Source organism: Oxyura jamaicensis, chromosome 7 (genome assembly GCF_011077185.1).
Source record: "Oxyura jamaicensis isolate SHBP4307 breed ruddy duck chromosome 7, BPBGC_Ojam_1.0, whole genome shotgun sequence".
NCBI classification, from domain to species: Eukaryota; Metazoa; Chordata; class Aves; order Anseriformes; family Anatidae; genus Oxyura; species Oxyura jamaicensis.
This window is the reverse complement of record NC_048899.1, coordinates 29,772,934-29,789,220: the sequence shown is the minus strand read 5'-3', so window position 1 is coordinate 29,789,220 and position 16,287 is coordinate 29,772,934. Positions and strand designations below refer to the sequence as shown.

The following is a 16,287-nucleotide window of genomic DNA, read 5'->3' as shown; positions in this document are numbered from 1 at the left end:
GCGCAGGGGGACCGTGTACCAGGAGGTGCAAGGCTGGAGCAGCCCAGCCCCTCCACACAAATGTGAGAAAATGGGACGTTTTGGTGGGACCAATGCCACCCGTGGGCCAGAAGCATCAGCCATCACCCCTTTCCCCCAAGCTTCACCGTGACACACGGTGCGTTTCTTTTCCAGGGAAGGAGGGGAGGTTTGGGGATGCACAGACACCAGGGAGCCCAGTCCTGCCTTGCAAAGGGCTCTGGAGGCTCAGTTGTGGCCGTGGGGAGAGGATGTGTCCTGCAGGCTCCTCGTGTGGTTGACAGGACGGGTGCTCGGAGGCTGGTTACCAGTTAGCAGAGCACAGGGACACTGTCTCTGCAACCACAGGCTCTCTCTGGTGCCTTGCCTGCGGCTCGCAGACACTCAGCAAGGGAAGCCGCAGAGCAGATCCCCAGTGTTGGTTTGTGCTGGGAGCCAGCTGGTCCCGCCAGCAGAGGAGCTGCTGCGAGCAGGCAGCCCGCGCCTTGGAGCCGCCTGCACCCCCAGCACGCTGCCCGCAGACCCCAGGAAAGGAGCTGGGGTCTCCCCTTATCAAGGGACCTTGGTGGTTTTATTCCACTGGCTGCCCCAGGGCCCCAGCCTCGGACACAGCCCCGCTGCACCGTGCTTTGTCGGCTCGGTGGCCGGCTTTACCTGTGGGTAGCTTCACAACACCCTGTGCCCAAAGTGAGGGGTTAGGGGAGAGCAGCTGGGCACCCGGAGAGGACACTGCCCCTCAGCAGCCTCTGCAGGATGCTCAAAGCAGCCCCGTTGGGGCGGGAGCCAGCTGCCAGGGACAAAGTGCCGCAGCACAAGGGATGTGCACAGCCCCACCGCCCTGCCCTGGGGAGCACGGCTTGGGGACACAGGGACTGGGACAGCCTGGGAAGGAGCAGGGAGGTGGGCTGGCCAGATGGCCACACGTCAGTGGGTCTCCAGGAGCTCCCACACTTCACCACCTCCACCACCCTGCTCTGCTCCCGAGCCCCCAAAACACAGCCAGCTCCGGGGCAAGGACCGCATCCAACCAGTGCCTCCTCCAGGGGCAAAGCCAGCCTGGCCACCACCATGCCTGGGATGGCAATGGCAGGCACCGTCCCACCCGAGGACACGGAGCTGGGCCTATCCTGGCGTGCTGTGGCAGTGCCACCACTGCTGTCCCACAGCCCAGGGACAGTGCCCACAGGAGCGTTATGAAACGAGGGCGCAGGGCTCCTCCCCGCTGCACCCGGGGTGCTTGCTTCCTCCCAGCCTGCTATTTTCCTCCTTGTGTTTTGTTTTTTGTTTTCTTTTTTTTCTTCTTCACTTACTCTGTTATATTTTTGCAGAGCCCCGAGGGGCGCGAAGCCGTGGGAGGAGCAGGGAGGTTATCAGCCGGCAGATACCAGCGCCGTGATTCACCGCTGGTCCCCGCGGGCTGCCACGGACGGATGGGTGCCCCCCTGCCACCAGCACAGGGCCCAAATGCCAGCAGGGAGGGACAAATTCAGGTCCCCAGCACCTGGCCCAGCCTGGCTGCCTGCCCCCCTCTCTGCTCCCTGCCCTGAGCATCTCTCCAGTGGCGCAGGGGGCAGCGGCACAGCCACAGGCATGGGGCTGAACACAGGGATCCCTGCGGGCTGGATCAGGTGCAGGGTGTGCCCGGCCTCCAGCTGATCCCCAGGCAGCTCCCAGGGCTGTCACTGTGGGATGAAGGTCACTATGGGGTGAAGGTTTTGCACCCCGGGGTGGGCACTCCGGAGGGTGCCCAAGAGCAGGGTGCTGCGCCCCTAAATACCCAGCGCTGTCTCCAATCCACTTTTATTCACAATCAAGAAATAACTTACCATACAATAACACAGGCACGCACAGCACAGCCCGGGCACCCTCCCCTCCGGCCACGACGGCAGCCCCCTGCGCTACAGCTCTGTCCTGGCACAGGTGAGCTCCAGCCGGGGGTGGCTGAGCCCCCGACGGATGCCCGGCCTGCATCCCCATCCCACCAGGAGCGCAACGTGGCCGGAGGAACCTGCGCACGGTGCCGGTGCGTCCCCCCCACCCTCCCACCCCATGCCCCGCTGTCCCCACCCCACCCCACCCCGTCCCACCGGGTGCCCCCCCAGTGCCCACCCTGCGCCCCCCGCGCGGTGCTGGTGTCGGCGGTCTGTACAGCGTGGCCGTGCGCTCCCGGGGCCGGCAGCCCCGGTGCCTTGGTGCGAGGCCGGGCGGGCACCCTCCCCGGGTGACAAGAAGCCCCCACCCACCCCGGGTGACGACAAAGTGCTGGTTTCGGAGGGCCGGGCCGCCCTCGTGCTGAGCATCTCCTCTCCGGCTCCGGAGCGGAGGGAAGCGGCCGCCGCGGCTCCGTCACCCCCCAGCGCCGGTCCCCGTCTGCCTCCCCCCGGGGCGGGCGCGCTTTGTCCCTGGCCCCCCGGGGCGGGCGGCCAGCTACTTGCAGACGCTGACCCACTCGGTGATGCGGCACTCCTCGCACGCCACGAAGCAGCACCAGTGGAACTTGCAGTTGCAGCGCTCGCTGCGCGTCTGCCGCAGGATGTTGTGCCCGCGGCCGCAGCACAGGCTCTCGCAGTTGTCCATGCCCGGGCTGGTCTTGTTGCACAGGCGCCCTTGGGTGCCCAAGGAGTCCAGGGCCGGCTCCCGCTCGCAGAAGTCGGGCGACTTCTCGAAGTAGACCAGCTCGCTGATGCCGGCGCGGCGGCGGTGCCGAGCGTGGCCCGGCTCCAGCTGCCCCGCGTTGCGGTTGTGGGGCCGGATGAGGGTGGCCCCGTAGAAGCGGTCCTTGAGCAGGGACCCCACGAGGCGGAACTCGGGGGTCACCTGCCAGCAGGTCTTCAGCTGGCAGCTCCCCGAGGTGCCGTGGCACTTGCATTTCCTCCTCATGTTGTCCATCACCACCTGGGTGGGGAGGGGAAGGCAAAGGGGTTAGCGTGGGGGACGCGGTGTTTGGGTGATGGAGAAGGCGGCGTGGAGCTCCCTGTGGATGGGTGATGTGGGAACACCACGTCACGCCAGGAGGTGAATTTCAAGCAGGAACTGCAGACACTCGCGGTCCCAGCTTGTGGTTTTGGGAGGCTGCAGCAAGGCCATTGCCACACACCCGCCCCCGCGAGGGACAGTGTTGTGGTTGGGTTGGCCACGGAGTGTGGCCAGCAAAGGGACAAGAGGGACCATGGTGGCTATGCCAGGAGGAGGGGATGGTGCTGGCATCCAGGGCAGGTGCTGAAACGTCACCCAAAACTGCAAGGGATGCTGCTTTGGCCGTGCCAAGGCAAACAGCTCAAGCCCAGAGACCTCCAGGGGCACAGAGCAGCTGCACACCGCAGACAGCCGCACTTGGTGCCACCCTCTGCCCTGTCCCCACATGGGGACGGGGTTGTCTGCCTTGGGGACTGGGTATGTCCTCCAAGCTGTGCCTGAGAGCAGCAAGGAAGGCAGCAGGCCTGTCCCCCATCCTCCCCCTCCGCACCCCTTGGCCCAAGAGTAACGACGTAATAAGGGAAATTAGCCCCAAATTACAGAGCGCGGAGAGATTGAAGGCAGCAGGCGCTTTGAAGCGCTTTGCCACCAGCTTTGTGGTGGTTGGGAGACAATTTCCTGCCCAGCCCCAGCCTCAGCGAAGCAGGGACAGGGATTCCCCGTGGCACTGCCTGCCCCCAGCCCCACGCACTCGCGTGGGCTCCAGCAGACCCCCTCCCACGGAGACCCCTGGGGTGCCTCAGCCGGGCTGGGGCTGGCACAGAGCAGCCCACACGTGCCAATTCAATCCCAGGCTGGTGGCCCCCAGGGGCTCGGGGGGAGCCCGGGGGACACGCAGCCCCACGTGAGGTCTCGCCCCATGGTGTCCCAGCCGGCCGCCTGTCTTTGTGCCTGTCACAGGTTCCCTGCTCTCTCCCCCTCCCTGGTCAGGGGAATGCAAGAGGTGCCTTGTTTTGGTAGGGGTGGGTATTTTTTGCTGCTTGTTTGCTTGTTTTTGAGTAAATCTCCCCGTTGCTAAGCACTTATGTTAATGAAGGCAGGTCAGGGAAACACGCCTGGAGCTCGGGGCACACGGCAGAGAGGTCTGGGCTGGGCTGGAGTTTGGCTTTCATCCTGCTGAGAGCCCTGTCTCCTGCCGGGAACAGCCTCCACCTCGCAGGTAATGAGCTGCCCGTCCTCTCTGCCATGCCCTGGGTGTGCCGGCGGGGAACACCAGCTGCCTGCCCGCGGTTCGGGGCACACCGGCATCGGGATCCCATCTTCTGCTGCCTCCCCCCCTCCAGGCCTGGACCAGGGAAATCCACATCTAGTGCCGCAGCTCTGATGGTCCCCACTGGGACGGAGGGGATGCTGGTGTCCCCATCACCCAGCGTGGAACACCCGAGCCGTCACTGCGGGGCATCCCAAACCCCTGCACCGCAGCATCCCTGCCCACGGACAGACTTCTTCTCTGTCCTGCTTGGGGAGCAAGACCCCACCAGACCCAGGGGAGCCTTTGCCACCGCCTCTCCTCGTGCACCCAGGTCCTTCTCCCATCTCACAGACACCCGGGTTCGGCACATGCCCGGACTCGCTGGTGCTTTCTTTCACACATTCCCAGCTCCTCCCAGACACGCTCATAAGAGCTTTATCGTAGCCCTTTGTTGTGAGGGTAATGGGTAGTTCCAGGCTCTGCCTTTCATCCTCTTGCTCTCTGATCTGGCGGGCGAGGAGGGCTCGCAAAGCCTCCTGCGCGCTGGGGTCTTGGGTTTGCATGGGAAGCCTCCTGCAGGAGGGGGGCGGGAGCTTTTCCCTGCCCCGTGGCTTCCTGCGCAAAGGCGAGACACCGAGATGCCCACGAGGATGCTATGCTGAGCATCCCCTCCCTGGCTTCGGAGCTGGATTTAAAAGGGCATGTTTCTGCCTGGTTTCGAACCAGGGACCTTTCGCGTGTCAGGCGAACGTGATAACCACTACACTACAGAAACCCGTGTCCCCGGGCCACCAGGGGTGGCTGTCGGTGGGTTTGTCACCTCCCCTGGCACTGCGGGGTCCGAGCTGGGAGCCGGGCACGCGTCGGCCCTACGTACGTGCAGGGTACCCTAGGGAGGCACGTGGACCTCGGAGAGGATGCTCAGCATCATCTCACCGAGCGGCTGGGTGCTGTGGCACGGCGAGGGACAGCACGTGGTGGCCGAGCTCTGCGCGAGGGGACAGGAGCTCAGAGTGTGCCCCTGGGAGAGGAGAAGGGCACAGAGCTGCTGCACCCAGCGCGGCCGCTCCTTTCCGGGGAGAGCAGACCCCAAAGGGCAGATCCTAAAGGCGCTGCGTGGTGACATCCCCCGTCTCTGGGCTTTTTCCCTTGGCGTTGCACACCCCAAGCCCTGAGCACCGCTGCCAGCCCCTGTGGGTCTGGGCACAGGGAGCCAGCGGGCAGCCAGGATGAGCCCTGCAGCTGGAGGGGGTCGGGGGTCGGGGGTCTTGCCTGGCTGGGGGCAGAGCAGCCTGCATAGGATTTAGCTGCCCGGTGCTGAGCAAGCCTTCACCACGTGCAAAGCCAAACAAGCAAAAAGCTTTGGCTTTCCCCAGGTATTGAGGCAGATTTTGGGGGCGGTGAAGCCCAGCTCCAGCACCCGGGAACAGCAAACATCAAGGCCCTGCTCTGCAGTGTCCCCATCTTGCAGCTGGCTTTAAACGTGCTCCAAGCGAGAGGCACGTCCAAACATCTGTGCCGTCCCGGGGAAATGCTCCCTGTGTAATTATGGCCTTTAATTACTTATCCCCACGTTACACTACATGCCCACCCCGAACGTCAAAATCTGGCTGTGCTGGCAGAGATGCTCTGAGTACCAGGGGCTGCAGCGGGAAGAACGGCAGCTCTGTGGCATCAGTGCTGGTCCCCGTGGAGAAACAGGGACACGTGTGTGGCAGGGGGCTTGGGGACAGATGTCATGCTGGGTCTGTGTGATGGGGTCCCCGCAGCACCTGCTGGCAGCGCGGCCGGGCAGGGGAGCACAGCCCGCTTCTGGTCCCCTCCTGCCTCCAATGGCAGGCTGCGTTTAAACACCACTTCCCAGCCAGAGCTACTAATTAGCACCTTTAACGAGACCTGACATCATGAGAACGGAGGGGAGGCAACTCTGCTCGCCTGGGCAGGCTCCAGAGTCCCCACGGAGCTGGGGGACAAGGCTGCCAGCTGCCACCTCAGCTCCCCAGGGGGTGTCACCCTTCTTGGGTCCCCACTGCCCGGCTCAGCCCAGCCTCGCCGTGCCCCATCCATCCTGCTGCACTGCCTGGGACAAACTGGGGGTGCCTTGGGGACAAACAGCCCCAGGCACTTGTGCCGCCCCATCTGGCACAGGCTACATCTCAGCACAAGCCCCCTGCATCCTCCCGCGTGTGTCCCAGGGATGCCGTCCCCACCAGTGTCCCCATGTCCCCCCCGCTGCCGCTCACCTGCCGCCCCACGCGGTTGTTGTGCAGCCTCATGCGCGAGTGGATGTCCCGGTAGGTTTCCCGGGAGTCGAGGAAATCCTTGGAAAACTTCTCCCCATAGTCCACGTCGGGGCTGCACCCCCCCCACTCCCAGGAGTCCTGGAGGCCGGGGGTCTCGGCCGGCATGTGCTCCATGTGCACGCCGTGCACCATGCCCTTGCCGCGGTTCATGGCCTCCAGCTGGAGCCGGTGCAGCTTGCGGCGAAAAGCCTCCTCGTCGCCACGCCGCTTCTGGTCGCAGCCGCAAGCCTGCAGCTTGCCCAGGGCGCAGGCGTTGGAGACGGCGTGCACCACACCGGCCGCCGCGATGGCGTAGGCAAAGGCGCTTTCCCGGAAACCTGCGGGGAAGGAGAAAGAGGGGGCTCAGGCCGGGCTCCTGCCTTGCGGTTGTTCCGTCTGGACCACGAGCAAAACCCCTCCGGGTGCCCTGAGCCCCATTTCCAAGCAGGGCACACCGCTGCACCAGGTGCCAGCCCTGCCCGGTGCCAGCTGCAGCCAGCAGGACCATCACCCTCGCTCGCATCGCCCTGCGGAGATGCCAGCACGGCACCCGGGGCTGGTGGGAAAGGCAGTTGCTATTTCTGCTAAGGAATAAGTGGTTCAGGAATGGGTTCCTGACCCCACACCACTGGGAAGCAAAGAGTGGGTGCAGACGTCCTCCCCAAAAGGGCAGCGGTGCCGACAGCGCTGCGCGGACAGCAGCAGGCAGGATTTCTCCCTGGCTGAGGCGGGCACCAGCACTCCCCACCAGCCGCGGGTCCCCATGCAGCACGGCACAGCACCGGGGCCCCATGCTGGCAGCGGGGTGTGCGGCACTGCCTGTCCGGCCCCATCCATCTGTGCCTGCCCGCTCCTTCCCCGAGCCCTGAGCCTCGCCGCTTCCTGCTGAAACCTCCTGTAAATGTGATACGGCGCTGGAAAAATTGCACATCCCCGACCGCACCGTGCGCTGCCAGGGCCGGCAGCTGGTTGTCGTTAAGCGCCGGGGAGCCAGGACACCCGCCAGTGCCATTAGCTGCCGGTGGGGCGGACGGGGACAGGGATGGGTCCCGTGGGGCTGCGAGCAGGGGCTGCTCGAGGGCTGCTTGGCTTCGCTGCTGAGCAGGGACACAGCCTCCTGTACCTGGGACCTTTTATATTTTGTTGATGTTTTTTTTTAATGCTATTATTTTCCTTCCTGCTGGTGCCGGGCCAGGCGGGGAGCCCTCAGCACGCTTTGCTTTGCTGCGCACTGACCGGCCCGAGCAGGAGCAAGGAAGGAGGGAGGGACAGACTTTCTGCGCTGCCTTCCCACGTGAATAAATAAACAGATTGGCTTTGCAAGCCTCTCTCCCTCCTTTGGACAAAACCATCTTGGACGGCCCTGGGTTTGCTGAACACTCAGGAGGTTTGGGGCGCTTTGCCCAGTGAACGCTCCCCGGCGGACGCGCTTGGCGCGGGCGATGCTCGGCAGCACGCATGTCTCCTCCGTGGTTCCCTGCCGCCTGCTGAGCAAACGCTATGATCTTATTAAAGGGAAATGAAACGCATCTCGGAAACCTGCATTTAAAGCCGTGCTGCTCTTTTGTGTGCTAATTTGACACTGGTGCATTTAAAAAATTAACGAGGCGCTGCTTAAAAGCAACCGGGAGCCTCTCCCAGCTTCCCCTCGGTGTCGGACAAGCTTGCTCCGAGCCTGTCTCTTCCAATGCACAAGTTGAACAACATTTTTCACTGGGCAGGTAATGGGGCAGCTGGTGCACACGCCGTGCAGCCTCCCCGGGGAGGCAACACACCCACGCCGCGACCAGCCCTGACGGCCCCGGGGCTGGGTCAGCCCCTCTCAGCCCTGCCTGCCCCCCGTCCCTGGCCGGGGAGCATCTCCACGTCCTTCAGCCAGGGAAGCGCTCGGTGCATGGCAGCAGTTTGTCTTTATTACAAGGACCGCGTCTTCCCCTCTCCACCAGCCTGCGCCACCTCCCTGCAAGCTCCCCCGAGCAGCAGAGCCCAAACCTGGAGAATTTCATCCCTCGGGTTTGCGGTGCAGGATGGAGAACGAGCCCCCGGCACCCCCAAACCTCCTGCATCATCCTCTCAGCTCTCCATCCCCTGGACCAGCCTCCAGGGTGCCTCCTCCCTCCTCGCCTGGCACAGGCAGCTCTCAGCCCCGCCGCTGCCACCCGCTCGGTGTTCCCGGCTGCTCCCGGGCTGCTCTCCCAGCCCGTGCCCAGGGATGGCAGGAGCAAACCCTCCACCTGGCGCCACGGTCTCCTCTCCAGCCCTGCCTTTCCGTTAGCCTCTTTCTCACACATTTCCCCAGCCTAACTAATAATTTCCCATGCGGCATCTCCTTAAAATCCCTTCTGGAGCCCAGACAGAAGCTCTACCCCACCCACTGTGTCTAGCAAGCCTTACTGGTGAGGCCAAGTTGGTTTGGTGCCCTCCACGGCTGGGAACCCCTTGTGGTCAAGCCCCAGCCCTTCTTCTTCCCCTGCTGCTCTGCAGCCATGCATGAGCCGATGGACAATGCATGGTGCGTGTCCCTGCAGCCTCCTTCCCTCGGCAGCAGTGGAGCCAACGTATTTCCGAGCCCAGGATCAGCTCGCATTCCTCGCTCTGCCCAGGCCATGCCAGAGCCCGGAGGATGCAGTGAGCAAGGTGGCTGCAGGTGACAACCGTGGGCATCGTGGTCTCGGCAAGGGTGGGATGTTCCAGGAACCTCAGCCAAGCACGGTGTGCCTCGGCTGGTCCCCGAGCCCTTCAGAGGGGGCTCTCCAGCTGCCCAAGACTCCTAAGACCTTGGTGGTGATGCCTGAGTCACCAGGTCCCTCCAGAGAGTACAGAAGAGGCTGTAGCTGCAGGAGATGCGAGAAGGGCTATGGGAAGTATTGCGTCCTGCTGGAGGACACCACCCTGACACCACAGCCAGGATCCAGCCATGTGCTTAAAGGGCTGCGCCGGGCACCCACCAAAAGACCTCTCAGGGCTGTGGACTCCAGGGTCTTCTGGGGCAGGGAGAGCTGGACAGCTTCCTGGGAGCAGCTCAGCCCCTCTGCCCCTTGCCTGCAGGGAACCGAGATCTCTGCAGTGCTTTCCCATCCTATTTCCTCTGGCTCAGCCCTGGCCTCCAGCTGGGAGGAGGCCACTGCACGGAGCCACCACCCCAGCATCCTTCATCCCGCAGCTGCCCAGGTCGTGGCAACTTTTGGGCTGCCGGAGCCTTCCTCCCGCAGCTCACCCTGGGTGGCATCCAGGGGCCATGCGGGACAGCCTGCTCTTGCTGCCTGGTCTGGGGGCACCGCGGGGTACCCCGGGGATGCCCAGGGTGGCTGCCAGGCCCCCGTCCCCGCTGTCTGGTGAGGCAGAGGAGCTCTTCTCCCGCGAGAGCCAGCCGGTCCCAACACGCCACCTCTCCCCCAGCCCCACTCCCTCCCCTCCCCTCCCCTCGCCCTAATTAAACTGCAGGTGAACCTGCCAGGCTCTGGCCCCGTGCCAGGCAGTAAACGGCTCCCTGCAGATCGCGACTTGCCCTCCCTGCGCCTCCCGAGCGTGCCGGGGACAGCCTGGAGCCCTCGCTGCGAGCACGCGGCTCCCCGTCCGCCCACGGCGCTGCGAGCCAGGAGCTGGAGCTGCTCCTCGGGCTGCGGGGAGCTGGGCTCAGCCCTGCACCTCCGGGGATGCTGCCCGCTCCCCGAGGGCACCACTTCGTGCCCGTGCACCTGGGGGCACGGCCAGGGGCTGCGGGCACCCGCAGGGATGCAGCTGAGCACCCGCAGCACCTGCGTGCACACGCGCGTGCGTGCGCTTCGGGGCCAGGTGGGCAAAGCCCGCAGCCTGCCTGGGGGCACTGAAAAACCCTGCCAGGATCCCAGCTGCAGCTGTGCTGGGCCGGGCGCTGCGGTCTGCGGGCGCCAGAGCTTGGCTGGGACTCTCTGGAGCTGGGCGCCGGGGTCCTGTGCTCGGCAGCATCCCTCGGGACGGCCCTAACAGCACCTGCCTCGCTGGCTGCGCCCTGGCACCCGGCTCTGTCGGCCTCGCAGGGAGTTCCCCCCTCCTCGCCAGGCTTTGGCCGGGCCCCCACAGACCCACAGCACCCAGGAGACTTCCTTAGGAGGGCACAGGCTTGCAGACCTCACCCTGCCTCCGAATGCTGCAGAAGGAGCCGGAGGGATGCCGCTCTCCAGGACAGCCCGGCCCCGCTTCTTTCAGAGCCACAGACAGATGGGGTTGGGATGAGCCATGGGCACAAGGGCCCCTCAAGCAGCCTCTGCCCCCGCAGCCCCGGCAGCAGCACACCCCGCCACGGGTACACTTGCAAGTGCAGGGCCAGGACAAGGGCTCAGCACCCATTTGCCAGCACTGCTCCATCCCTTTACACCCGTCCCTGGAGCCCGTCAGCATCCCTCTCCCCAGCTCTTTGGCCCAGAAGCCCCCTTCAGACTCCCACCAGGCCCGGTTTGAAGCCTCCCTGCTCCTCCCTGGCTCCCTGGGGCTTGCGTCGAGCTCCTGGGATCTGCCTTGCGGGCTCTGCTGCATGCCTGGATGCAGGGCAGAGCCCGGACAGGAGCCAGGATGCTGCCACCTCGCTGGGGGAGACGTGTGGGGTGCGGGGGGACGGGGCGGAGGTGGGAGCCGAGCGGAGCAGGGAGAGAGGGAGGGAGGGAGGGAGAAAGCAGCTACAAATAATTTAAAGTGAGGTTCACGCACGGCTGAACTGATGGCAGAAGAAGTGGGAAAAGGAATGAAAGATTAAAGGGGTCTGTCACTTCGGGTTACAAACCATGATCCTGCCAGCACGCTGCGTTCCCAGGCACGCCAAGGATGGGGCAGGGCATGGAGCGGAGACCCAGACCTCGGGGACCAGATGCACCCGTGCGTGTGGCACGGAGCCTGCACCCCTCGCTTCGCCTCTCCTCCCAGCTCTGGGCTGCGGAGATGCACGCAGCATCCCTGCTCTAATGGCTCTTCTCTTCGCGTGGCCGTGAGAGCTGCGAGGTGGAGCTCAGAGCTCCAGCCCCGTCACTGAGGGACACAGAGGTCTGGGAGCAGAGCAGGGCACCAGCCCCGAGGCCGGCTGTGTGCCCAAATGGTTCCGAGCAACCCCAGAGGGTGGCCCTGGTGCTTGGATCACAGCGAGGGGGAGCAGCAGGAGCCCCCTGCATCTCCCCCCAGGGGTGGCAGCCTCAGGGCTCACCCCAGGGGCACCCACGGAGGTGCCACCAGCATCCCAAAAGCTGTTTGTAGGAAACAGCCAGATCCTCAGCCCTCGGTGCGTGGAGAGGGAGACATCCCCTGGTGCCCTGGGGCTGAGGACCTTGGGGCAGCTCCTTCCCCGCCGGGGTTTGCACCCCGCTGCTGCTGGAGCATCTCGCCCAGCCTGGTGGGACCCCCGAGCGGGGCACCTCACCCGGCTCTGGGGGCGGCTCGAGCCAGCGAGCCGGTGTCTCCTGCCTCCCGCAGAGACTTGAAGCAAAGCGTGCTCCTCAGAGACCTGGAAACACCGCGATGCTTATCAGGGCTGGCGGTCCCCACCCTCCCTGCCAGGCCCTAAGCTCGGCGCTGCTCGCGGAGGCACCGGCGCTGCCCTCCTCCAGGCACCTGCACGCCGAGAGGGGCTGCAGCCCTGCCTCCAGGCAGCATCCCCTGCAGCCAGGCTTTGCCCCTCTGCCCTTGGTGTGGGGGGCTTCCCAGCACCCAAAGGCTGCTGCAGGCCCTCTCCAGCCATCTCTCTGCATGGAGACACCCCTACCCTCAGAGGACCGGTGCGTGCAGAGGAGCAGGCTTCACGCAGGGTAAGAAGATAAATTGGAGTCCTGCTGAAAGCCCCATCGGGTCACCACCCCGGCGTGCACCATGCAGGGCAGACCCCCTGCACCCCCAGAGCGCAGCCCTGGAGGAACAAGCACTGGCCAGGGGAGCTCTGACACCTGCAAGGTGCCAGGGAAGGAGGCCAGGAGACGCTTGCAGCAGGACCGGGCAGACCCTGGAGCCAGGCAGGACGCAGGCTTCCTGCACTGGGGAGCCAACAAAGGCAGGACACCGGGGTGACGTGCTGACAGACCCACATCCCTTTATGCTTCTGCTCTCCGCGATGTGCTGAGACACCATCCCCATACGCCAGCACCAGAGCAGGAATGAGCCAGGACGTGCAGTGCACCCACCAAACCAAACCCCAGAGCACGGCACACACCTTCAGACCCGCTGTCAGCGCTGCACCCTGACCCCTAAGGCTCCCCATGGCACCATCAGCCTACAGCGCATGGGGGGAAGATTTTGAACAGTGGTGGGACCTAGGAGGAGTCTCAGGAGAAGCTGGGCATGGGCATGTAGCTCAGGACAAGGGCAAACAAGAAGGTGCACAGAGAAGAGCCCAAGTTTGTTGCTGCTCGGTCTGACAGATCCTAAGGGTTCTCCGTCCCTTTCCCTTCCTGGTCCCCTGCTCCAGGAAGGAGCTGTGCCCAGTGGGAGCTGATGTGGGCTCCCGAGAGCGGAGTCTGGGCAGAGGAGGAGGAAGACGAGGAGTGCCACCCGGCCCTTACCTCTGCTGAAGATGATGCTCTCGTAGGGGATCTTGTTCTTGGTCTCGAGGCTGGAGCAGTTCCAGCGCTGGTCCCGGAACTGGTGCTGGCACTCGTGGATGGCGATCTGGATGCCCTGGATGGCCGAGGCCGTCACGTCGGGGTGACGCACGCACACCTCCAGCTGCCGCCGCGTCAGCCCCGGCAGCGTCAGGCACACCGTGTTGGCGTTCAGCACCGGCTCCGACGGCAGCTTCAGGCCCAGGATCTCATTGGAGCAGGAGCTTTGGGGGAAAGGGAAACCCGTGAGCCGAGCAGATGCTGCAGAGCCTGGGAAACCCTTGGGCACCACAGCAAGCGGAGCAAGCAGGGACTGTTCAGCAGCGCCGGGGCTGCAATCCTCTGCGGGCATGCCAGCGCATCCCTGCCACCCCAGCAGCCGAATTTGGCCCCCCTGCCTCTGGAGGCCAGCATCCCCCAGGGCTGCACCCCCTCGGTGCGCTCCCCTGGGGCTCTCCCACCCCAGCCGCATGGTGCGGAGGCTCTCGGGCACAGACTGCCAGGTAGTGGGGGGTTCTCCCTGGGCTTCCCCTGTCACAGGAGGCAGCCCCTGGAGCAGGAGACCCATCCCAGGCTGGGCTCCGTCCCTGCTGCTGGCCGATCCCCTCCCTGTGTCTCCTGGAGGAGAGGGAGGAACCAGAGGGACCATCCTTTTCCCAGCAGCTCAGCTGGGAATGTCGGAGCTGAGCACCCTGCTGAATGCTCCCAGGCTTCCAGCGATAACCCAGACCCCATCCCCAGGAGCAGAAGCACAGAGGCTGCAGGTGGATGGGGACAAGAGGCGCACGCTCCGTTTGGGGTACAGGTCCTTATACAAGCAGAGATGCTGTCTGGGGAGAAGGGAGGCGGGGAGGTGGATAAAGCATGTCCAGAAACATGACTGAAGGTAAGGAGGGTGCAGGCAGGACAAGCAGATGTGAGGAGGGAGATGGATGAGGAAAAAGAGTTGCTCGGCTCCAGGGCACCCACAGAGCCCACGCAGAGGACCTGCAGAGTGAGCAGCGGGGTGCCAAGGAGCATCCTGCACCTTGCAGCAGGGTCCGCCAGGGGCTGAGCACTGCCCCGCTCCTCGCTCAGGACAGCTCCATCCCCGTGGAAAGCTCTGTCCGGGCAGGGGTCCCTCTTCCCCAGGAGCTGGGTGCCTGGGAAGAGCAGGGCGCAGGAGCCCTTCGAGCCTCAATCACAGAAAGGAGACTCGGAGGAGGAGGATGGAGGAGGGACTGCAGCTCCCTGGTGGAGCAGCCAGGCCCCGGGGAGAAGGATTGCTCCCGCTCTGCTCCCCCAGCTCCTGCCAGCCTGGTGCAGGTACATGGAGAGAATCGGCTCAGGGGACAGGGGCTGACTCCCCCAGCCCTGGAGGAAGGGCTCAGCCCCAGCATCCCCGCTGAATTACAGCTTGCTCGGGGGGAAGGGAGCTGTCAGCGTCACGCTGCTGCCGTCTCCAGCTTCCCAAGTGTGTTTATACCCATCCCACCGCTGCCATGGGGCGAGCGGTGCGGCTGCCACAGCGCAAATCCACAGTGGCTCTGACAGGGAGAGTTGGGGTGGGGGGAGAAGAAGGGCGGAGGGGAGCACAGCCCTCCAAAGCCCCTGCACACGAGGGGAATCCTCTGCCTCGTTCACTCCGTGGAAGCAAGCCCTGGCTGACAGCAGACGGGAAGCAGCTCTGCAGCCACCCCAAAGCCAGCAGCTCCCGCCCCGAGCACTGCAGTGACCTCGTCCCCTGCCTGTCCGGAGCCAGCCCCAGCGCCTGCCACCTTCACCCACCAGCATCCCGGGGGAAGGGGGGGGATAATGCGGCCGCTGTCCCCGTTGCACGGCAGGGAAACTGAGGCAGGGGCCCTCGTCTAGGGCCCGGGAAGCGGAGGGCTGGTCCTGCTGCCTCTCGCTCCTCCCAGGGCTCAGGGGGGCCAGGGACCCGCACGGGGCTGTCGCTGTCACCGTCCCTAGGAGGACGCAGCGCTCCCCCCAGCTCTCTCCCCCCTTGAAATCTGGATTTAAACTTGATTTCACGGTGACAAGCCCCCAGGTCACAGGCTGCAGCGGCTGCCGCTTTAATTAATACAAGTCCCAACGTTAACAAATTATATTTAAAGGGGCTGGAGGGAGGGGGAAGGGCGGGGGACCCCCCCCCTCTCTCAGCACCACGGTTAACCCCTGGCTGCCTGCAGCGCACAAGTTTCAGAGCAGGCAGAGGGGAGCTCCCAGTCACCCGGGGGAGATGGAGACGGCCGGGGTGGTGAGTGAAAGGGGGGGGGGGGGGTTTTTTGGAAACCCGGCCCCCCCCCCCGTTGCCACCGGGCTGGGCCGCGTGGGGGAGGGGGGGATGCTGGCAGATCGGGGGGGCCGGCTATGGAATCCCGGGGCCGGGGGCTGTGTTCCCCCCGCCACCGGCAGCGGCACCGGGCACTGCTCCCGCATCCCCAGGCCTCCTCCGGGCACAGCGGGGAAACTGAGGCAGGCCGGGCCGCGCCGGGGTGGCTCGGGCCGGGGAGGAAGGCGCAAAGCTCCCGCGGAGGGGGGAGCCGCGCATCCCGCCGGGGAAAAGAGGGGGGAGCAGCAAAAGGGGGAGGGGGGGGACAGCGGCCCTGACAGCGCCCCGAGAGCGGGGAGCCGGCCGTGCGGGGCCACCGGGGTGCCGGGGGGGCGCGGGGGGAAGCGGGCCGGGGAGAGGGACCCCGCGGAGCCCCCTCGGCCGCCCGCCCCCAGTGCGGGGCTGCGCGCAGCGGCTCCCCGGGGGAACGGGGCGCTCGGCGGCGGCGGGGCCGAGGGTTTGGGGGGGCGCGGGGCTGCGGGGGACGGGGGCGTGGGGGGGGCGCAGGTCCTACCTGGGTACCCAGAGGCTGAGCAGCAGCGAGCAGAGTCCGTGGGCCAGGGCCGGGCGCATCTTCGCTGGGGCAGCGGCTGTGCGGGCTGCGGGCGGGCGGGCGCCTTTGGGGCAGGGGCGGCGGGGCTCGGCGCTGCTCTCTGCCCGCTTTGTTTGTTGTGGGTTGTTTGCTTGTTTGTGTTTTCCCCTCTCCTCCCTCTCACTGGCTCCCTGCGCGCCGGGGCTCGGCTCGCCGGGGCGGCTCTGCCATCCTCCCGGGATGCCCCCCCCGCCGCCTCCCGCCGCCCCAGCGCCCGCCGAGGGCTGCGCGCCCCCCCCGGGCTCCCTGCCCTCCGCCGCCGCCGAGCCGCGCTCAGCGCCCCCCCGGCTCAGCCCCCCATGGCCGGGCGGGCCGGGGGGCCGGGGGGGCCCTCGGCCCTCGGGGCGCGCTCCCCC

At 65.7% G+C, this 16,287-nt stretch overlaps 1 protein-coding gene and 1 non-coding gene across 2 annotated transcripts; both read right to left on the bottom strand.

Annotated features, from left to right (window-relative positions):
* Window positions 1-2,109: 2,109 nt before the first annotated feature.
* Window positions 2,110-16,281, bottom strand: WNT10A (Wnt family member 10A). Its single transcript, XM_035331240.1, has 4 exons — window positions 15,854-16,281; window positions 12,987-13,249; window positions 6,430-6,806; window positions 2,110-2,913 (listed from the first exon to the last, which is right to left on the bottom strand). Exons 1-4 carry the CDS (start codon window positions 15,910-15,912, stop codon window positions 2,446-2,448), a joined length of 1,167 nt encoding a protein of 388 aa, XP_035187131.1. The 5' UTR covers window positions 15,913-16,281; the 3' UTR covers window positions 2,110-2,445.
* Window positions 4,889-4,961, bottom strand: TRNAV-GAC. Its single transcript has one exon. It is a non-coding gene; the product is annotated as a tRNA-Val (tRNA).
* Window positions 16,282-16,287: the final 6 nt, after the last annotated feature.

Coding starts and splice junctions, on each gene's coding strand:
- WNT10A (XM_035331240.1), bottom strand. CDS start 15,912: ATGCGCCCGGCCCTGGCCCACGGACTCTGCTCGCTGCTGCTCAGCCTC. Junction 13,250..15,853: donor CTCAGCCTCTGGGTACCCAG/GTAGGACCTGCG, acceptor TTTCCCCCAAAG/CTCCTGCTCCAATGAGATCC. Junction 2,914..6,429: donor ACAACCGCGTGGGGCGGCAG/GTGAGCGGCAGC, acceptor CTCCCCACCCAG/GTGGTGATGGACAACATGAG.